Here is a 19673-nt window from a genome sequence, read left to right as displayed (position 1 = left end):
AAGCTGGGGGCTTGAACTGGGATCCTTATGCTGGTCCTTGCACTTTGCGCCACGTGTGCTTAACCCACTGAGCTACCACCCGACTCCCTCACTTCATTTCTTATCTAGCTGAGGAGGTCTTCTCCCATCAATCAGTACTTTGGCTATTCTCAAAGAGATGTCCACTTTTCTTCCATCTACCCAAACTCCACCCTTCCTTCCAACTCAGCATAAACCAATGCTGTTCCCAACAACTGTTAACACACAGAAAAAAAAAACACAGAGAGCCCCCCCTTTTCTTCCTGAAGTGACTGGTCCACATGATTTGCCATCTCTCGTTTGCTAAGTAAAGTACTCTGGGGAGGGACATAGGTCTTCAGGTGAACCACGTGTCTGGGTTTGATCCCCAGCACCACACGGGGAGCCACAGAGGGGACACTAAGGGAACTCCATGATGGTGGCACCATGCTCAAGTGTTTCTCCTCTCATAATGTCTTTAAGTTTCTCCACTATCTCTAAAAATCATCATAATAATAATAATTAACCTGGGCTGGGGAAGTCACTTAGCAAAGATATCACACATGTGCAAGTAGCCTGGGTTCATGAAAACAAAACATGCCAAGACCTCATTCATTCAGAGGTTAGGCTACTTCATCCAGTCAGGACACAATTTAGAAAAGCCAGCAAGCAGGCTAGGGAGACAGCTTAGCATTAGAGCATAGAGCTTGCATGCCTGAGGCCCCAGACACACAAACAGCTTTCTAAATATGGGAAAACAAACAAACAAACAGTTGTCATAAGTTTATAGGTTTTGTTCTGGGCAGAATTCCCAACCTGGCTTGGATTCTATTGGTGCTTTTCTTCCTGGTCTTTTCTTTCTTTTATATTTATTTATGAGGATGAGAGAAGCAGAGCATCATTCTGGCATCTGTGCTGCTGGGGTTCAAACTTAGTACCTCAAGCTTGATGGTCCAGCACTTTACCCACTGTGGCACATCTCAGACCACGCCTGTTGATACTTTTTCATCAGTGTTAACCTTCTTGTGGACCCCATGGAACCAGAAGCTAGCATTTGGGGTTGCTAAGGGCTTTGTCACACAAGGTCCACTGGCCCAAGACCAGAGTCCTGGCTCCAGCCCAGTGAATTTACACTGACCAGTACCTGTGCTAGCCCGGTGCAGGCACAAGGTACGGGGTGAGGAAGCTATCTCACATTTGCACAGTAACTGCTCACTTGTCAAAGCCATTCACATTCACCCATTTCCTTCCTTCCACCAGAGCCCTGCTCAGCCCTGACTGATGGTGGTGCTGGAGGCTGAACCTGGAACCCCAGTGCCTCAGTCATGAAAACCATTGTACGGAGCCATTATGCTCTCTTCTTGGCCTTAGCTTTTAAACTCTTTCTTTCTCTTTCTTCCTTTCTTTCTGCCTCCAGGGTTATTGCTGGGTCCAGGTGCCTGCACTACAAATCCACTGCTCCTGGAGGCTATTTTTTTCCTTTTTGTTGCCCTTGTTATTTATCACTGTTGTTGTTGTTATTGCTATTGCTATCATTGTTGTTGGACAGGACAGAGAAATGGAGAGAGGACGGGAAGACAGAGAGGGGGAGAGAAAGACACCAACAGACCTGCTTCACCACTTGTGAAGTGACTCCCTTGCAGGTGGGGAGCCGGGGGCTCGAACCAGGATCCTTATGCAGTCCTTGTACTTTGTGCCATGTGTGCTTAACCTGCTGTGCTACCGCCCACCCCACCCCCCTTTTAACTTTTTTACTTTAATTGTGTTCTTCTGGACTAGAATGACTGCTCAACTCTGGCTCCAGGTGTTGCTGAGGATTAAATTTGGGATCCACCTGGGAGCCTCAGGCATGAGAGTCTTTTGCAGAACCACTATCCTACTTCCCCAGCTTCAGTTTTTAAATTTAAAATTTTAAATTGCACCTGGAACCTGGGAGGCTCAGACATGAGAACCATTATGCTCTCTCTGTGGCCATATTTTTTAACTTTTTAATTTTAATTATATATATTTAAATTAAATTAATTTATTTTATTATATTTTTGTTTGTTTGTTTACAAGAGCCAACTGCTCAGCTCCAGCTTCTGGTATTAGTGATGATTGAACCTGGGAGCCTCAGGCATGAGAGTCTGTTTGCATAACTATTATGCTATCTACCCTCCGCCCAGCTTTTTAACTCTTTACTTTAATGACATTTACTTATTTATTTGGGCCAGAGCAATTGCTCAGCTCTAACTTCTGGCGCTGCTGTGGACTGAACCTGGGACTCAGAAGCCTCAGTCATGAGGGTCTTTTGCATCACCACAGTGCTATTCCTCCCCCCTCAGTTTTTAAATTATTTACTTTAGTGGCATTAATTTATTTATTCATTCGTTTGTTTGCTTATTTTTTGGACCAGAGCGCTTTGCTCAGAAGCGGCTACCGGTGGTGCTGGGGATTTGAACCCAGAACCTGGGAGCTTCAGGCAGGACTCTCTGACAGAGCCACTGTACTAGCTCACCCTCCAACCTCAGGTTGTTTTTTTTTTTTTTTAATCCTTTACCTTAATGGTATTCATTCATTCATTCATTCATTCATTCATTCATTCATTCATTTGTTTAGTTAATTTTTAGACTAGAGCACCTTGCTCAGCAGCAGCTACTGGTGGTGCTGGGGGTTGAACCCCGGACCCGGGAGCCTCAGCAGGAGAGTTTCTGGCAGAGCCGCTGCGCTGTCTCCTCGGGTTGGGGGGGGGGCCCAGGCCTGAGCAGGGGTCGCGTCCCGCATCCCGCCCGCAGCTGCACTCCGGGCCCGCGAGGCCGGCGGGCGGGCGGGTCACGTGGCGGCGGCGGCGGCGGCGGCGGCGGCGGCGGCGGCGGCGGCGGGGCTGCCCGGCGTCACGTGGTGCGAGGCGGGCAGCCATCTTGCTACAAACACAAACACAGAGGAGCGGCCGCGAGCCCGCCAGCCCCCCCGCCGCCCCCGCCGCCCCCGCCGCCGCCGCCCCCGCCGCCCCCGCCGCGGTAAGCGCAGTCCGCCGCCCGCCCGCAGGGCCCCAGCTCCCCGCCCCGGCCGCCCCGGCCCGCGGGGGCCCCGCGCCACCCCGCCCCGCGCCCAGCTGCACCCCGACCCGCACGCGGGCCCCGCGCCGGCCGCCGGTGCTCTTGGGGTCCCCAGGTTAACTTGCGAGCCCCCGGCCTGCAGGCGGGACCCTCCCGGGACCTGCCCCCGGGCCCCGTGAAGACGGCGGGGCTGGGCGCGTCCTGGGCCCCCGAGTTCGCGCGTGAGGCTCGGGCGGGGGGCGCTGGCGGGAAGGACCCCGACTCGGGTGCCTAGCCCCTGGTGCAGGGGTGGGGGCGGTTCCCGCAGCTTGTGCCGCTGGGGAGCGAGGAGGGGTGTCGGGGGGCCACGTCCCGGTGGAGAAGGTGTGGACACGGTTCACCCGTGGGCGTGTGACGGCGACCGTGGTTTGGAGGCGCCACTTGTGAAGGTAACCAGCCGTCTGGGCCGACGCAGACTTGCACCCCTTCCCCGACCCCGCACCTGTCAGCTTGTTTGAGAAAGAGAGACGTGACCCCCACTCCGTCTCCGTCGGGCACTGGGCGCTCACTCGCTGGTGTCTCGGGAGCCCGGGGCCCCCTCCTGCGGACACTGGTGCCGGGCGAGGCCCAGGGCTCGCGGCTGGTTTTTGGCGCCGCGGGTCGAGGCATCAGTGTTCTCCAGTGTAGCAGGGCCGCGCCTGTGGCGCCGAACTCCAGAACACAGGGACCCCCAGCAGCTGCCCTGGATTCTTGGGGCCAGTGGCCCCCACCCTGGACTCCAGCAAGGGGCGGCCTAGGCCAGGGTGGGGGTCTGCGGAGCCCACCAACCGCCTTCCAGCACTCTGCAGGGCACCCGGGAGGCTGGACAGCTGGGACTGTGATCCCCTGGTCTTCTTGGAGGGCCTCTGCCTTCTGGGGAGGGGGGTGATGGAGGCCACCCCCCTGCTCCCAGCTTCCTTTCTGTACCATGGGCGGTGGGCAGACAGCAGGTGCCACGACGGACTGGTGCCGCCTGGCTGTGTGACCTGCTTGGACCGGGGAACTCGGGGTCACTCCCAGCGGCTCGCCCTCAGACTTCTGTTACCGGCTCCGAGGCTGCAGGTCCCCCTTCTGCCTGCTGATGGCTCCCCTTGCCCCTCAGTTTCCCTGCTGCACGGTCCCAAGGGGACAGGAGGTGACGACAGGGATCCGAGGAGGACAAGGAGAACACAGCCCCAGGCGGCTCCTCAGGCCCAGCATCTCCTGGTGGGCGGGCGGCAGGCCTCTGCCCAGGTGAGTTGGAGGAGAGCCCACTCTGCTGGGTGCTGCCCTAGGGTGCCTGTGGGCAGGAAGGGGCAGGATGTGTGCTAGGCCGGGTCTGCGCCCGCCCTGACTGACTTCAGAGCGCTCCCGTCCACAGGGGCCCCAGCCAGGTGTCGTCGGGACGCCAAGGTGTGGACGAGGCTCTTTGAGGACTCCATGGGCATGTAGAGGCGCCCTTGGCCCGCCGCCCCAGCCTGTGAGGGGAGCCCCACCTGCACAGTACCCACTCTGCCCACCCGCCTCCCCTGCTCGGACCCCTGGGGAATGCGCCGTCTCTTTGCACAGCCCCTGGCTCCCTAGAGGCCACTGCCCGTCCGCCCCGTGCATGGTGAGGGTGCCTGTCTGCCCCTGGGTGAAAGGTGCCCTGTGTGCTATCCCAACCTCCTGGGGTTCAGAGTCTTTCCAGATGAGTCCCTGGATCCTGCATCTTGGGGGGGATAGCTCTGCACTCAGGTTGTTTTTTTTTTTTTTCTCTGTATAGCCTGTTTTTCTCTCTCAGTATCAGAGAGACACTGCAGTCTCGCCACCTCACTCCTGACACATGGTGCTCCTGTGGGGGGCTAGCCCAGGGATCCTTAGTTCATGGTGGGGGCCCCTGTGCTGGGAGTCCTCAGCTCTCTGCTCCCCTCTGCGCCCAGTGTGCTCCACTGGCTGAAAGTCGGGACCCCCCCCCACCCTGCTCTCTACTGTCTCTCACACGGGAGGCGTCTCTCCTGAGGGGGCTCTGAGCCCTTGGAGTTGGGGGTCCCATCTTACTCTCACTCACATCAAGGACCTTTTCCGGGTGTGAAGGCCCCTCCCTGGGCACCACTGATCAGACGGGCACCCCACAGCTCGGGACTCTGCACGCCCACCTAGGCTCCACCCTCCCTGCTGCTCCCTACACAGCTCCCTGGTGAGTGGGATCGGGGGCACCTCCGGAGGACACTGGCCAACCCTTGGTGGGAGGGGCAGGGCCCGTGGCCATGCCCCAGCCTGGCCTCATCCTACCACCCCCAGGCGATCGCCAAGTCCGTCCACAGCAGGCACCCCCACTGCTACCCCCCAGCTGCAGGGCACCCCAGCTCCCCCATGGCTGCGGAGACACTCAACTTTGGGCCTGAGTGGTGAGTCCGTGGATGACGGGTGGGCTGGGGAGTGGCAGGTGCAGTGAGCAGTGCTAAGCCGGACCCCCTTCCCCCCAGGCTGAGGGCGCTGTCAGGTGGCAGCAGTGTGGTGTCCCCACCACCGTCCCCCGCCATGCCCAAGTACAAGCTGGCTGAGTTCCGCTACGGCCGAGAGGAGATGCTGGCCCTCTACATCAGGGAGCACAAGGTTGGGCCCCCACTCCACGGGGCCCAGGCGGGTGGGAGTCACGGGGACCCTGTGGCAGCCCTGTACTCCACAGGTGCCTGAGGAGCTCCAGGACAAGGAGTTCAGTGCAGTGCTTCAGGAAGAGCCGCTGCAACCCCTGGCGCTCGAGCCTCTGACGGAGGAGGAGCAGGTGAGGCAGGGCCTGGGGGGCGGTGGGCGGGGGCATCACGGTGACTCGGCCTCACCGCACCCCACTCCCTTCTCAGAGGAACTTCTCCCTGTCGGTGAACAGCGTGGCCGTGCTCCGGCTGATGGGCAAAGGGGCCCCTCCACCGCTGGGGGGTGCCTCCCGAGGCCGGGGCAGCACTCGGAGCCGAGGTAGCGGGGCACCTGCCTGGGGGCTTGGGGTCCTGGCCACCCAGACGGGTCCCGACACCCCATGCCCCCTCAGGCCGAGGCCGGGGTGACAGCGGCTTTTACCAAAGAAGCATCGAGGAGGCTGAGGGGGTCTTTGGCCGGAACCCCCGGGAGATCCAGCGCAGCCAGAGTTGGGACGACAGGTGGGGAGGTGTGGGGGTGGGCAGTGGCCCTGGGCCCCCCCACCCTGCCCTCGTACCCTTGTCCCCAGCCTGCAGCGCAGCCCCTCTGACGCAGCCCTTTCCCTGCAGGGGCGACAGGCGCTTCGAGAAGCCAGCCAGAAGGGAAGGAGGTACAGGGTGGCCAGCTGGCATGGCGGGGGGCCGAGGGGCCCCACCACCATCCTGACCACCTATGTCCCCCAGCACGCTCTGGGTTTGAGGAGGGCGGTGCTGCCCCAAGGAAGGAGCATGCACGCTCGGACAGTGAGAACTGGCGGTCCCTGCGGGAGGATCAGGACGAGGACGAGGGCAGTTGGCGGCTTGGCGCCCCCCGGAGGGATGGCGACCGCTGGCGCTCAGCCAGCCCCGGTGAGGCCCTTGTCCTGGGGGGGGGGACAGTGCAGGCCACTGGACTCTCACCCTCTGTCCTCTCTGACCCTGCTAGATGGTGGCCCCCGCTCTGCTGGCTGGCGGGAACACAGTGACCGCAGACGCAAGTTTGACTTGGAGCCACGTGGGGAGCGAGGAGGGTGCACCGAGGAGGAGGGCCGGGGCGGGGCGGGTGGCGCTCACCCCCGCAGGGGCATGGACGATGACAAGGACGGGCTCCCGGAGTGGTGCCTGGATGACGAGGATGAGGAGATGGGCACCTTCGACGCTTCGGGGGCCTTCCTGCCGCTCAAGGTGCCAGGTTGCAGGAGGGCGGGTGGGGATGCTGCGTGACTGACGGGGACTCACCCTCTACCTGGGTTCCTGCAGAAGGGCCCCAAGGAGCCCATCCCTGAGGAGCAGGAGCTGGACTTCCGGGTGCTGCAGGAGGAGGAAGAGGATCCCGCTGACAGCCTAGATGAAACGGGGCCCGAGGCAGGTGCGTCTAGAATGGGCTCCCACCCATAGGCTCGTGTCTGACTTTGGGGCATGCTGGAACTCCATGTTGGGGGTGGCCGGGAGGGCCAAGGGTAAACCCCGGCTTAGTAGGCAGCACCGGCCACTCCCCAGCCCATAGGAGCTCAAGATTCCAAATGCTGCTGACCCACTTCTCTTTCAGGAAGCCCAGAACTTCCCCCACTACCCCCCGAAGAGGAGAAGGCTGCCTCCCCGGCCCCTCTGCCCACCCTGGGCCCGCTTTGGAGTGCTGATGTGGACGGTGGGGAAGGGCCTGCCATGGAGAAGGACCTGCCGGCAGCCAAAGGTGAGCAGAGGGTGAAGAGGTGGCAGCATCAGAGCCTCTGCTCTAGACCAGAGATGCATGGGGACTGGCTTCTCTGATCTCACTTCACCAGGTACACCCTCCCTCCCAGGAGATGACCTGAGGGGGCCACAGCTGAGTCCTGGGCCCAGTTCCCCCCCAACCCCCCCTGGAGATCTGGAAGATGACGAAGGCTTGAAGCACCTGCAGCAGGTGCAGAGCTGGGAGCGGGGGGCTGGGGTATAGAGATTTGTCCTTCTATCTGTCCTGCCTCCATTGCTCACCTCTGCTCTGGCCCCACATGGTGGTGCAGTGAGCTGCCACTGAGCCCCACCTTCCCACCCCCTCCCTTGACCCAGGAGGCGGAGAAGTTGGTGGCCTCCCTGCAGGACAGCTCCCTGGAGGAGGAGCAGTTCACCGCAGCCATGCAGGCTCAGGGCCTGCGCCACTCGGCTGCCGCCACTGCCCTGCCTCTCAACCACGGCGCTGCCCGCAGGTGGTTCTACAAGGACCCACAGGGGGAGATCCAAGGTGACTCGGGGTGTGGGGGCGTGAGGGGCACCCCCAATGGGCCCCCTGCCGTGCCACACCCCCCTGACTGCAGCCCCCATGCCAGGCCCTTTCACCACACAGGAGATGGCTGAGTGGTTCCAGGCCGGCTACTTCTCCATGACGCTGCTGGTGAAGAGGGGCTGCGATGAGGGCTTCCAGCCGTTGGGCGAAGTCATCAAGATGTGGGGCCGTGTGCCCTTCGCCCCGGGGCCCTCCCCGCCCCCCCTGTTGGTGAGCCCCTGCTGTGCTCAGGGAGCCTGGTGGCCAGGGGTGGCCGGGGAGGGGACACAGTCATACTGTCTGCATCCACTCAGGGGAACCTGGACCAGGGGCGGCTGAAGAAGCAGCAGGAGCTGGCGGCTGCTGCCCTCTACCAGCAGCTGCAGCACCAGCAGTTCCTGCAGCTGATCAGCAGGTAGCCTATGGGGTGGTCTCCAGCCAGGGCGAGGGGTCCCCCAACCTCGGGCCACCCCCGACCACCCTGGCCCTCTACAGCCGCCAGCCCCCACAGTGCGCGCTCAGGGAGAAGGCGGCCTTGGGGGACCTGTCGCCTCCACCGCAGCAGCAGCAGCAGCAGCAGCAGCTCAGCGCCTTCCTGCAGCAGCTCCAAGCCCTCAAACCCTCCAGGTGCACACACGTGCTCTGTGTGTGAGTGCATGTGTGTACACCTGTGTGTCTCTGTGTGTGTGCGCGTGCACCCATGTGTGTGCGCCTGCAAGTGAGCTCCCTTGTGCATCTGTACAAGCTCGGGGGTGTGCACGCCTGGGCTGAGTCTGCTCTGACCCTCAGGGGTGGGGACCAGAACCTGCTCCCAGCGATGACCCGCTCCTTGTCGGTGCCGGATTCCAGTCCCCTCTGGGACATATATACCTCAGCCTCACCCCAGTCAGGTTTGTGTCCCCTTCCCGCACCCTCTCCCTCTTCCCTTCCCCAGCCTGAGCACCCCTGCAGCTGCCCCTCCCTTCTGTAGGTGGTGAGGCCAGTCTTTGGGATGTACCAGTTAACTCTTCGACTCAGGGTCCAATTCTTGAACAACTCCAGATGCAACACAAAGTGAGTGGGACCAGGGGCGGGGGTGGGGGTTGCCTGGGGGCCAGCGGGCGGTGGCCAGCACAGTGCCATGGGTGCCAGTTCCAGGAGCGCAGAGAAGTGGAGCTCAGGGCCAAGCGTGAGGAGGAGGAGCGGAAGCGGCGCGAGGAGAAGCGGCGGCAGCAGCAGGAGGAGCAGAAGCGGCGGCAGGAGGAGGAGGAGCTCTTTCGCCGCAAGCAGGTGGGTCTTGGCTGCGCACCCCCCCCACCTCCCTGCCCACGCTCCCGCACCCACCCTCACCCTCCCACCCCCGTGCAGGTGCGCCAACAGGAGCTGCTGTTGAAGCTGTTGCAGCAGCAACAACAGGCCTCAGCCACCCCCACGCCCCCCACGCCCAGCTCTCTGCCTCCGCTGTGGGCCGGCCTAACTAAGCAGGGCCTGTCCATGAAGACGCTGCTGGAGCTGCAGCTGGAGGGCGAGAGGCAGCTGCACAAGCCGCCCCGGGAAGTGCGGGCCCAGGCCCTCAACCACCGCACCACGGTGAGCAGCTGGCTTTGGCCCAGACCCCTCTGCTCGAATCATGGGTGGCCCGGGGTGCCTGCCCTGACTCCCTCTCTGCAACAGCTCGGGGGCCTGGGCGCTGCCCCCCTGAATCAGTGGGCAGCGGAGGCCGGGCCACTGTGGGGCAGCACTGACAAGAGCACGGGCGGCCTGGGCCTCTGGGAGGACGCGCTCAAGGGCAGCGGCCTGGCGCGGGGCCTGGGCCTGAAGAACAGCCGGAGCAGCCCCTCTCTTAGGTGTGTGGGGGTCATGCGGGGGGGGGGGGGGGGGGCAGTGGTGTGTTCTGGGAGCTGACCGCCCTCGGGCCCCCAGCGACTCATACAGCCACCTGTCAGCGCGGCCGCGCAAGAAGACGGAGGAGGAGGAGAAGCTGCTGAAGTTGCTGCAGGGCATCCCGCGGCCGCAGGATGGATTCACCCAGTGGTGCGAGCAGATGCTGCACACGCTGAGCGCAGCGGGCAGCCTGGACGGTAGGGGGGCCCTGGGGGCACCACAAGTGGGCGGGGCCTTGGGAGGCAGCAGATGGGCGGGGCCTTGGGGAGGCAGCAGATGGGCGGGGCCTGCTGGCACAGCACCCCTCACCCGCCTGCTCGCAGTGCCCATGGCCGTGGCGATCCTCAAGGAGGTGGAGTCTCCCTATGATGTCCACGATTACATCCGCTCCTGCCTGGGGGACACGCTGGAAGCCAAAGAATTTGCCAAACAGTTCCTGGAGCGCAGGGCCAAGCAGAAGGCCAGTCAGCAGCGGCAGCAGCAGCAGGTGAGGCCCTGGCGCCAGTGGGGGTGGGGGGTGCGCGGGGGCCCTCCTTGCTCTACCCCACCTTCTCCGCCTTGCAGGAAGCCTGGCTCAGCAGCGGCTCCCTACAGACAGCCTTTCAGACCAACCATAGCACCAAACTGGGTCCTGGCGAGGGCAGCAAGGCCAAGCGACGGGCACTGATGCTGCACTCGGACCCCAGCATCCTGGGTGAGTGTGTGGGGGGGGTGGAGGCCGGCCAAGGCAGGCCCCGGACCGGGAGAGGCACTCAGACCCCACTTCTCCCGGCTCCAGGGTACTCGCTGCATGGCCCGACCGGGGAGATTGAGAGCGTGGAGGACTACTGACCCCAGCAGCTGGCCACCGGCTCAGCCATCCCGGCCGGACTCCCCAGGCTCCCCAGGACAGTGGGAGCGGGGCAAGCGGGTCGGGGTCCCCGGTCCCCGGCACTTGTTACAAACCACACGATGCACCTTAATTCACCCACCACGAGGCACTTTACAGATGGGGGGAAGGGATTGTTTTTTTCCTTATTTTGTTTTTAATTTTAAATAACATTGAAGCGAATGTTAGGGAAACAGGAGGAATCTTTAAAAGCTAGACTCTAAGCACCCCTTCCCGCACTGGGGGGATACCAGAAGATCCAGAGTTGTTTTGTTTTTGTTTTTTAATAAGAAAAAAGGAAAACTGAAAAAAAAATGGTTAGGAGATGGAAAGAACACACTGTTACTTTGGGACTGTAGGGACTTGGGCCCCGAGGCCACACTTGCCCCACCTTCCCAGTGCAGGGGTGCAGGACAGCTGGAAGCTGGGTGCCAGCAGTCTGCGGAGTCCCCCTCTGCTGTGAGCAGCCTAGATGTCCTGAGTCAGGCAAGTGTTGTGAAGGGTCCTGGGGAGCCCACCCTTGCTGCTTGGGGCTAGTTGCAGAAGCCAACAGCAGCCGGGCTGCAGGGGCTGGGCAGTGCCTGCCTCCCCTGGCTGCCCCCTGGTGTGCAGATGTCCACATGTCCGAGCTGGCTCTGGTGGGAGGGGCTGCGAGAACCAGCCTCCTGCCTTGCCATATGAATGTATTCAGGGCCACGAGCCCCCTGTGGCCCTCAGCCTGGGGGGGGGGGCAGTGACCCCCACCCCAGGAGCTAGAGGCGCTACTAACTGCCCTGAGGGCAAGGGGACAGGCAGGGCCCTGCCCACTGTGCCAGCTGTGTCGGACCAGACCACCAAGCTCCGGGCTGACCCCATTGACCAAATAGATGGGGGACCCCTCCCCACCCTGTACCCCAATGTCTTTTTAATGTTGGGGAGGCAGTGGGTAGTGACCCCCCCACCCTCTTGAGTTGTGATTGGTCCCTCTCCATTTTTTTTTTTTTTTAAAGTCTTCTCTCGGGTCTGCACCGGCCTGTCCCACCACCTCATTGCCGAGCGCAGTATTAGGCAGGGCTGCCGCTGCCTCCCCTCCATGAATGTACTCCTCCTGCCCTGGGGAAGGGGGGAGTGGGCCCCACTTTCCCCACCCATCCCCAGAGAGATGACTTATTTGCACCAAAGTGGCAACTGGGTCAAGCTGGCCTCGGGGGTGGTGGCCTCCACCTGCTTCTCCCTGGTTTCGACAGTGTTAGCGTTTGAGAAGACAATTCTCTCTCTAAAGCAATAAGGGGGTGATGGGCCAGGGGGAAATGACTTGCTGCTGCTGGCCCCCCAGCCCCCCTCCCTCGCTCCCATGCTTGGGGGCATTGGAGGTGGGGGGATACTGTTGTGACTGAATGTAATGCCCCACCCCTGCTGCAGCCAATGCAGGGGAGTGGGGTGCTCTGCCCTGTCTCCCCTCCCCCCAGCTAAAGAGACTGATGAACTTGGGGCCCCTTGAGCCTGGAGAGGCCTTAACCCTGTGAAGAAATGTAGGGGGATCCCTCTCCCACCACCACCCCCCCCCCACCCCCCCCCCTCCGTCCCCTTCTGAGAGTGGTTAATGTTTACAAGCCCCTGAGCTCCCCAGCCCAGGGGCTCAGACCCTTTGCCATCCTTCCCAGCCGTCTTCCGGGCCCAGCTGCTCTCCCACCCTTCCGGCTTGGGTGGGGGCAGGGGTCCTGTACCCCCTCGCCTGCCTTGTCCCTGGACTCTTCCCCTCTCCCATTCAGTGTGACTCCCCTGTAAATACCCCATCCCCCAAATAAAATTGGTGTGTGTTCTCCCTCTCTTGATCCTGTTGCTTTGATTTGGGGAGAAGATTGGAGACTCAGGGTGGTGGGCAGAGGGCAGTTTCCTGTCTGGCAGCTGTCTCAGTGACACCAGGGGGCTGGAGCCCACCCAACCCCATCCCATCCCCAAATGGAGAGAGAAGCAAGAACAGACACAAGGTACAGAGGTGGAATTGGTTCCTTTATGGAAAAACTGAAAATATAATAAAAATTAAAACAAAACCAGTTTTTAAAAAAGCCCGCCCCTGGAGTGTCTCCCTCCTGCCTCTGGCCCTCCAGAGGGATGAGGCCCAACCCCAGGGCAGCAGAAGGACGCGGCGTTCTGCCCCTCCTCACCCCCCAACCCTTCCCCATCTTCATTTCCACAGTGGGGGCCTCGGGAGGAACCAAACCTGGGTGGGGGAGCAGGGACCCAAGGCCCCGTGGCCTGGGGGGACTCGGCGTACCCCGGCCAGGGCTCCTGGCCTGTAGTGTGGGCATGGGCTGGGCCCCTCCTAGCCTGGGCCCGGCGGGTTGGGGTGGTTAGTTCCAGATCTTGAGGAAGGAGTCCCAGGAGCCAGTGGCCACAGCCATGCCATCATCGGTGACCCCGAGGCAGCTCACGCGGTTGTCATGGCCTGCGAGTACACCTGTACGGGAGGGTGTGAGACTGTTCCCATCCTGGCAGTCAGGCCCACCCTCCTCCACCCAGGGCCACCCCGCCCACCTGCACGGTCGCCCTTCATGGCATCCCAGATGTTGCAGTTGAAGTCGTCATAGCCAGCGAGCAGCAGGCGGCCGCTGCGGGAAAAGGCCACCGAGGTGATGCCGCAGATGATGTTGTCGTGAGAGTACATGAGCAGTTCCTGGTCTGCACGCAAGTCGAACAGGCGGCAGGTGGCATCGTCGGAGCCCGTGGTAAAGGCATAGCCATTGGGGAAGAACTGCGAGGCCGGCAGGGCAGAGGAGGTGAGGGCTGGCAGGCCACCAACAGCCCCCCACCCACCCCCCACAGCGCTGGCAGGGACTCACGGCCACTGCATTGATGTCTGACTCGTGGCCAATGAAGGTCTGCCGGCACATGGAGTCCCGCACGTCCCATAGCTTGATGGAGGCGTCACAGGCACCCGACACAAAGGTGCGACCATCGGGGGCCAGTGACAGCGACATCACGTCCCCGCTATGTCCCGCGAAACCCACTGTCTGCTGGCCCGTTTCAATGTCCCACAGAGCACTACAGGGGAACAGTAAGGATCAGAAGGACAGGGAGGCAGCCCCCACCAGAGCCCCATGCCTGCTCTCCGCCCCACGCCTCACCAGGTGGTGTCCCCAGAGCTGGTGATGATCTGATTGTCATCCAGGAATCGGCAGCAGGACAGGTACCCTGGGGACAGGGCCCAGTCAGCCAGTCTGGGGGATGAAGCCCCCACCCCAAGCTCCTGCCCTCCCAGCTCCTCTCTCACCGGTGTGGCCTGGCAGCTCCCGGCTGACCCGGACGTTGCCCTCGCGGGTCTTGAGGCTGTAGATCGAGCAAATGTTGTCCAGACCCCCGCAGGCCACGAAGTTCCCTGAGGGCGCGTAGGCACAGGTCATGACCCAGGAGGATCGTAGTGGGATGGCGTGCACCTGGGGAGGGAGGGGTGGGCGTCAGGGCCAGGCTCGACTTCCCTCGACACAGCCCCGCCTGCCGCCCAACTACCTTGTTGGTGGTGTAGCTGTCCCAGATGATGAGCTTCCCGTCCTGGGAGGCGCTGACCAGCAGCCTGGTGTGAGGGGGGTAGTATTGGCGGTGGAGCGGGGTCAGACTCCTAAGTCCCCCTGCCCAGGCAGAAACTTCCACTCCCAGCCCCAGAGGTCCCGTGGGGGGTCCCCTCCTGCCCCCTTCCACAGCACTGGCTGCTAATGCAGACTGGCACCCCCCTCAGCAGGATGACCTCCCACCTTGAGTCTGTGCCCCAGTGCATGGCGTAGATCTTGGCCAAGTGCCCGCGGAGGGTCCTCCGGGTCCTCATTTGGATTCGCCCCACTGGGTCCAGCCCAGCTGTGATCTGCAGGGGGAGGCATGAGGGGCTGAGAGGAGGCGGGGCAGCCAGAGGCGCGCAGCACGAAGCTCAGGCACCCCAGCCCCCTGCCACCCAGCCCAGGCCCCAGCTCACCTGGGTCAGTGTGGAATCCCCACATGCTTTTCGGGCATCCTGGGCAGGAGGACGGGGGAACAGAGAACAGGTCAGAGGTCAGAGGCTAGGCCCGGCGGTCAGCCCCCCCCCCCCCCCCCCCCGCGCCCGCCCCGCTTGCTCACCCGGATCTGGTTCCGGAGCTGCTCGGCCTCCTGTCTCAGTTGCTCCAGCTCACTCATGGCGCCGGGCCCGTGGGGCGGGGTTGGGGGCGGCGGGGGGCCGCGGGATGGGGGCTGGGGGAGGCAGCTCCTCGCCGCTGGCCCGAGGCCTGGGGGGGCGGGGTGGACGTCAGGCGGGGGTGGCCAGAAAGGGGGAGCCGGGGCAACGGGGCGGGGACGCCGGGGTCTCGCTGACTTCCCCAATCTCCCTCCCGCCCCCCGGAAACAGAGCGGGAAGCGCAAAAGGAAGCCCCTCCCTCCCTGGACGGAGGCCGCCCCGGGCAGGAACTGGGGGGCGGGGAGAGGCCTCGCCCACAGACTCGGGGCGGCGCCTCCCCGCGCCCCCACGCGCCGCGCCCCCGGCGGCTTCCAGGAGGGGGGGGACCGACGGTGGAGGCGAGCCGGTGCACCCGGTTGCCTAGGCAACCGTCACCAGGACCCGCAGCACCTCATTGGTGAAGGGCCCCCACCCGAGCCCCGTCGTCAAGGCAACCGCATCCCCGGCGGAGACCCGGAGGGTGGGTGACCCCACCCCCGGCCCGCGAGGCTGTTTACAGGATTTGGGCCCGAGCCGATCGGCGCTAATAGGCTCGGGCCGGCTCACCCCGGATAATCCCCCCGCCGCCGGCTGCGCCCCATTAGCCGCCGAGGGAGGCCAAGGGAGGCCCCGGGGAGCCGCGCCGGGTAATTAGGGCTCCGCAGAGCGGCCCCGGGTCCCGGCGCGCCGCCGCTGCTCTCTCCGCGGAGCGGCACCGGGGGGCCCGGCTGGCGCGGCTCCAGCCCCCACTCCCTCCGCGGGACACCTGTGCGAGGGGGGCCCGGAGCCCCCACCCTGCTCCCACTTCCCCAGGCCTGGGCGCTCCTCTTCCCCTCTGACATTTCCCTCTGCCAGTCCGGCTTTGCACGCCCTTCCCCAAAGGGGGTGGGGTGGGAATCGGGTCCGGGGCCCCCTCCCAGAGCCGCTACGTCCCTGCTGGGCCCGGCCCATCCCCTTCCGCGCTGACACTTCCCTCCGCCGGCCCCGCTCTCCGTTCCAGAGGCCCCTCCACCCCAAATAAAGGGAGGTCAAGGCTCCGAGCCCCTTCTTCCGGCGGGGCGCGCTGCGCCCTCGGGGTCCCGGCTGTTACCGCCCCGCAGCCCCGGGGGGGGGGGGGGACCCGCAGGGTCCCGGGAGCAGCGGCGGGAAGGCGGGGGCCCACGGCCTCCATTTTGCCCGGGGCAGGCGGGGCGGGAGTTGGACGAAGCTCGGGGTACGATGGCAGGGCCTCCTGTCCAGCCGAGCGGGCCCGGGGCGGCGGCAGCTCCCGGGGCGGGGTGGCCCGGCCGGCCACGGGTTCGGGGCTCCGCAGGGCGCCCCCGATAGGAGGGGGCGGGACGGGCCCCGACGGCGCCCCAAATCTGCAAACCTTCCCCCCACCTCCAAGTTCTGGGGCAGCCACGGCCAGCGGGGCTGGGCCGGGGTCCGGCTGCAGAGAAAGCGCCCCGAGGGCGCGGGCAAGCGCGTGCACGGCGGGGGCACTGCCCCCTCCCGGCCCCCTTCCGGGTTCGGGCAGCGCCCGGGCCGGGAGCGCAGGTCTGGGGAGTTACGTCCGCTCCCGAGAGGCCAGAGCTGGGCGGCGGCAGGAAGAGCCGGGGCCGCGGAGCTACCTGTGGCGGTGAGACTCTGCGGAGGGTCTCGCGGCGCAGCGCGGCCGGAGTGTCTTCCTCCGCGGCGGAGGCGGCGGCGGCGGCGGCGGCGGCGGCGCGGATGGATTCCTCAGGCCCCCGGCCGGCCGTCCAGCGCTGCGCTCCCCAGAGCGGAGGGATCCCGCCCGCCAGTGACGCGGCCGCCGCCGCCGCCGCGCCCAGGGCCCGGCTGGGCGAGACCAACTCCGCCGCGGGCGGGGGGCGCCCGGAAGGCACAGCACCGCCCGACGGCCCGGGACGGGTTCCCAGCCCACCGAGGATACCGCGGCACACGGTCCAGGCGCCAAGTGGACCCCAAGCAAGGCTTCGGTGCCGGGCGAAAAACAGAAAAAAAAGACAACCCTCCCCACACATACACACCGAAGGTGCAGGAGGTGGTACGGGCACAGGGGCGGGGGGCTAGGGCGCCCTCTGGTCACGTGACTCCACTCTCCCGGATTGGGCGGTGACGGGGGAAGGAGAGCTCGAAGTCCTAGTGCTGGGTCTGGCCACGCCCCCTCGCGAGGGGACACGCCCGTTTTGTGGGCGGGCCCGAAGGGATCACGACCTGGATGGAGTCGGGGAGGGCTGCGCCTGGGACAAGGTCCCGGAGCAGGAAGGAGCTGGGGCCCCCTGCGAGGCCCGAGGAGCCTGGCCTAAGATGGGTGTCGCCCAGGAGCTGACCCGGCTTTGTCCCCTAGAGCCTGTCCCAGGAGCGTGACACTCCCAGGCCCCTCTACATGCTGTCCCTGTGCGGCTGCAAATGGCCAGGGCTGGACCTTCTGCTTTAGGCTGAGAGGCAGGCATCCCGGGCCTCCGCTTTCATGTCTGCACTTGCTCACACCTGACAGCCCCCTGCCCTGCATCGTTTTGTGAGGAGGTCCCTGGCGACTGACTCTTCCCTGAATACCTTACTTGCAAAAATGAAAAGCACAAGACAGACACTCCTCTTCCAGCCTCCTCTGCGACGGGCATTACAAAACAAAAACAGTTTCTGAAGCAGTGTTTAAAAGCAAATAGGAACTACAACAATAAAACAAGGGCAACAAAAGGGAATAAATAAAATAAATATTAAAAAATTTTTTAAATAAATAAATGGGAACGAGCAATGTCACGTTCTGAGTTCTGCACACGACCTATTCATGTGAACTTATCCACCCAGGGACACACTGGGTGGGAGAGGTGTCAATTGGGCCTCCGAAGCTGAAAGGAAACGGATAGATAATTTACTTGAGTTTTCCCTTAATCTACGGATGGCGCCAAGTGATTTCCCCAAAGCCACTTAGAAAGCTAGCAAGGTGGCAGAGGGTAGATAGTATAATGGTTATGCAAAGAGACTCTCATGCCTGAGGCTCCAAAGTCCCAGGTTCAAGCCCCCACACCACCATAAGCCAGAGCTGAGTAGTGCTCTGGTTAAAAAAATAAAATAATTAAAAAAAAAAAAAAAAAAAAAGCAAGCGACCTAGAACTAGAAGCCAGTTTTGTAATCTCGATGGGGCATCTGCCACTGCTTCCTCTCACACTGGTTTCTTAGCTAGCGTGTGTGCATCCCTGTTTCAGCTAGCACTGAACACTGGCGAGGTGCCCGCCATGGCCCAGGCATCTCCCGTGCGATCACCCTCTGCTGCAAGATGCTTCCAGTCTACAGAGCACACAGTAGACAGTCATGGAGACAACTCTTGACCGCCTGGAAGTGTCACCTACCTGGACAGAAGTCTTGGGAGGGGGCACATTTGGGAAGGAGGACTAAGAGTTTAAAGTTGGGCCGAGATAGAGTTGAGGAGCCCAGGAAGGCTGTTCAGTTGGTGGCTGTACAAGCAGGTTTGGGTCTCAGCAAAGGAGTCTGGGTTGGAGCAGAGCCCTGAGAGTGATTTTTAGAGCAGATGAAGTTGCAAAGAGGTTTGGATGGGATAAAGTGGGGGAGGAGAGAGAGAAGATGGCCTGAGACCAAGTCTTGGAGAACTCGGGCATTGGAGGCCGGGCAGAGGCGCTCAGACTGCCTGCAGGGAAGCCAGAGCGCTCCCGCAGGGTGCAGGGCTCTGGGAAGACAGCAGAGTTGTTCAACCAGGGAAAGCTAAGGTGCCCTGGGTACGCAGGGAGAGGTGAAGCAAGACTGCACTGGGGAGTGCTGAGAGCACTGAGCAACACCAAGGCCACTGGCCTGTTTGCAGTGGGTGCTGTGGGCCTAGGGTGAGCCAGCACCCAGGAGGCCGAGGTGAGGAGAGTTGGGTGGGCAAATGGGGCAGCAGTGGGTGGTGTGCAGACAGCATGGAGTGGAGAGGTTTGGCTTTTGCTGGGAGCTCCTGGCGCTGGTTGAGATGACCAGGAGGAGGAGGAGGAGGAGGAGGAGGAGGAGGAGGAGGAGGAGGATAGAGGTGAAACAGACCTTCAGGAGAGGGTGGGTTTCTCTGCTGAAGAGCAGAAGCCCTGTAGGTGTGCTAGGTGTTGGGGGTGGGGGTGCTGCCATCAGCAGACCCAGCTCAGACCAGTTCAGATCAGCTCTGGAAAGCCCCCTTGATCCCTCTTTCCCTTGTACCATGGAAGCTGACAAAGGCTCCCAAGCAGGGCTCCCATGTCTTATCTAAGAGGTGGTTGTGAAAACACTGACGCTATACTGATCTTCATGGTGTCCCACTCTCAACTTAAAAATAATCTGTCTCCATGTGAGTGTTTGCATTCTGGGGATGGGGGTAGGGGGAGGTAGCCCTGGGTTCGATCTCCTCTACCACAGACAGTACCAAAGATGGAACTGGGTGGAGTTCCATGATCAGGGATCCATCTTTCCCCTGCCTCTCTCCTTTTAAAAGTATACACTGGAAGAGAAACAGCATAATGGTGATGCAGAAAGACTTTTATGCCTGAGGTCCCAGGTTCAGTCTCCTGCACCACCATCAGCCAAAGCTGATCAATGCTCTGGAAAAATAAATGAAAATGAGATAAAAATGCACTTTGGGTAGGAGTCAGGCAGTGGCGCAGCAGGTTAAGCACATGTGACGCAAAGCTCAAAGACTGGAGTAAGGATCCTGGTTCGCCCCCGGCTCCCCACCTGCAGGGGAGTCCCTCACAGGCGGTGAAGCAGGTCTGCAGGTGTCTATCTTTCTCTCCCCCTCTCTGTCTTCCCTTCTTCTCTCCATTTCTCTCTGTCCTATCCAAACAACAACATCAATAACAACAACAAGGGCAACAAAAGGGAATAAATACATAAATATATTTTTTAAATGTAC

At 62.3% G+C, this 19673-nt stretch overlaps 3 protein-coding genes across 5 annotated transcripts; 2 read left to right on the top strand and 1 right to left on the bottom strand.

Moving 5' to 3' along the window:
• The first annotated feature begins 2874 nt into the window (after positions 1 to 2874).
• Positions 2875 to 12461, top strand: GIGYF1 (GRB10 interacting GYF protein 1). Of its 3 annotated transcripts, XM_060173427.1 has the most exons (27): positions 2875 to 2996; positions 4156 to 4286; positions 4414 to 4644; positions 5089 to 5422; positions 5501 to 5630; positions 5704 to 5799; positions 5876 to 5987; positions 6061 to 6169; positions 6278 to 6318; positions 6392 to 6556; positions 6633 to 6871; positions 6947 to 7055; positions 7236 to 7379; positions 7471 to 7589; positions 7736 to 7907; positions 7993 to 8159; positions 8243 to 8343; positions 8424 to 8555; positions 8718 to 8818; positions 8899 to 8981; positions 9066 to 9197; positions 9276 to 9497; positions 9582 to 9754; positions 9831 to 9988; positions 10115 to 10278; positions 10356 to 10485; positions 10570 to 12461. In XM_060173427.1, the coding sequence occupies exons 4-27, from the start codon at positions 5388 to 5390 to the stop codon at positions 10620 to 10622; spliced, it is 3087 nt and encodes a 1028-aa protein (XP_060029410.1). In that variant the 5' UTR covers positions 2875 to 2996; positions 4156 to 4286; positions 4414 to 4644; positions 5089 to 5387; the 3' UTR covers positions 10623 to 12461. The 3 variants fall into 3 exon arrangements, with proteins under 3 accessions (XP_060029410.1, XP_060029409.1, XP_060029411.1); XM_060173426.1 differs by lacking the exons at positions 2875 to 2996; positions 4156 to 4286; positions 4414 to 4644 and having other exon boundaries at positions 5248 to 5422; positions 9060 to 9197; XM_060173428.1 differs by lacking the exons at positions 2875 to 2996; positions 4156 to 4286; positions 4414 to 4644 and having other exon boundaries at positions 5253 to 5422; positions 7489 to 7589; positions 9060 to 9197.
• A 169-nt stretch (positions 12462 to 12630) lies between these two features.
• On the bottom strand, positions 12631 to 16608 carry GNB2 (G protein subunit beta 2). Its single transcript, XM_007534807.3, has 10 exons — positions 16432 to 16608; positions 14749 to 14894; positions 14606 to 14644; positions 14391 to 14497; positions 14149 to 14212; positions 13913 to 14075; positions 13767 to 13833; positions 13482 to 13683; positions 13177 to 13393; positions 12631 to 13099 (listed from the first exon to the last, which is right to left on the bottom strand). The coding sequence occupies exons 2-10, from the start codon at positions 14803 to 14805 to the stop codon at positions 12993 to 12995; spliced, it is 1023 nt and encodes a 340-aa protein (XP_007534869.1). The 5' UTR covers positions 14806 to 14894; positions 16432 to 16608; the 3' UTR covers positions 12631 to 12992.
• Positions 14853 to 17539, top strand: LOC132533003 (basic salivary proline-rich protein 2-like). The gene is made up of 6 exons (XM_060172315.1): positions 14853 to 14913; positions 15207 to 15302; positions 15373 to 15468; positions 15677 to 15848; positions 16007 to 16835; positions 17151 to 17539. The coding sequence occupies exons 1-6, from the start codon at positions 14853 to 14855 to the stop codon at positions 17238 to 17240; spliced, it is 1344 nt and encodes a 447-aa protein (XP_060028298.1). The 3' UTR covers positions 17241 to 17539.
• Positions 17540 to 19673: the final 2134 nt, after the last annotated feature.

Source organism: Erinaceus europaeus, chromosome 15 (genome assembly GCF_950295315.1).
Source record: "Erinaceus europaeus chromosome 15, mEriEur2.1, whole genome shotgun sequence".
Taxonomy (NCBI): domain Eukaryota; kingdom Metazoa; phylum Chordata; class Mammalia; order Eulipotyphla; family Erinaceidae; genus Erinaceus; species Erinaceus europaeus.
This window is presented reverse-complemented; position numbering and strand designations above follow the sequence as displayed.

Bases quoted from the DNA above. Each gene is read 5' to 3' on its own strand.
- LOC132533003 (XM_060172315.1), top strand. From the start codon at position 14,853: ATGGGGGCTGGGGGAGGCAGCTCCTCGCCGCTGGCCCGAGGCCTGGGG. The intron at 15,303-15,372 runs GTGGGTGACCCC...CGGCGCTAATAG, and splicing joins CCCCGGCGGAGACCCGGAGG to GCTCGGGCCGGCTCACCCCG. The intron at 15,469-15,676 runs GTAATTAGGGCT...TCCCTCTGCCAG, and splicing joins GCCCCGGGGAGCCGCGCCGG to TCCGGCTTTGCACGCCCTTC.
- GNB2 (XM_007534807.3), bottom strand. From the start codon at position 14,805: ATGAGTGAGCTGGAGCAACTGAGACAGGAGGCCGAGCAGCTCCGGAAC. The intron at 14,645-14,748 runs GTGAGCAAGCGG...CCTCCTGCCCAG, and splicing joins AGCTCCGGAACCAGATCCGG to GATGCCCGAAAAGCATGTGG. The intron at 14,498-14,605 runs GTGAGCTGGGGC...CTCCCCCTGCAG, and splicing joins GGGATTCCACACTGACCCAG to ATCACAGCTGGGCTGGACCC.
- GIGYF1 (XM_060173426.1), top strand. From the start codon at position 5,388: ATGGCTGCGGAGACACTCAACTTTGGGCCTGAGTG. The intron at 5,423-5,500 runs GTGAGTCCGTGG...CCTTCCCCCCAG, and splicing joins CTCAACTTTGGGCCTGAGTG to GCTGAGGGCGCTGTCAGGTG. The intron at 6,872-6,946 runs GTGCCAGGTTGC...GGGTTCCTGCAG, and splicing joins GGGCCTTCCTGCCGCTCAAG to AAGGGCCCCAAGGAGCCCAT.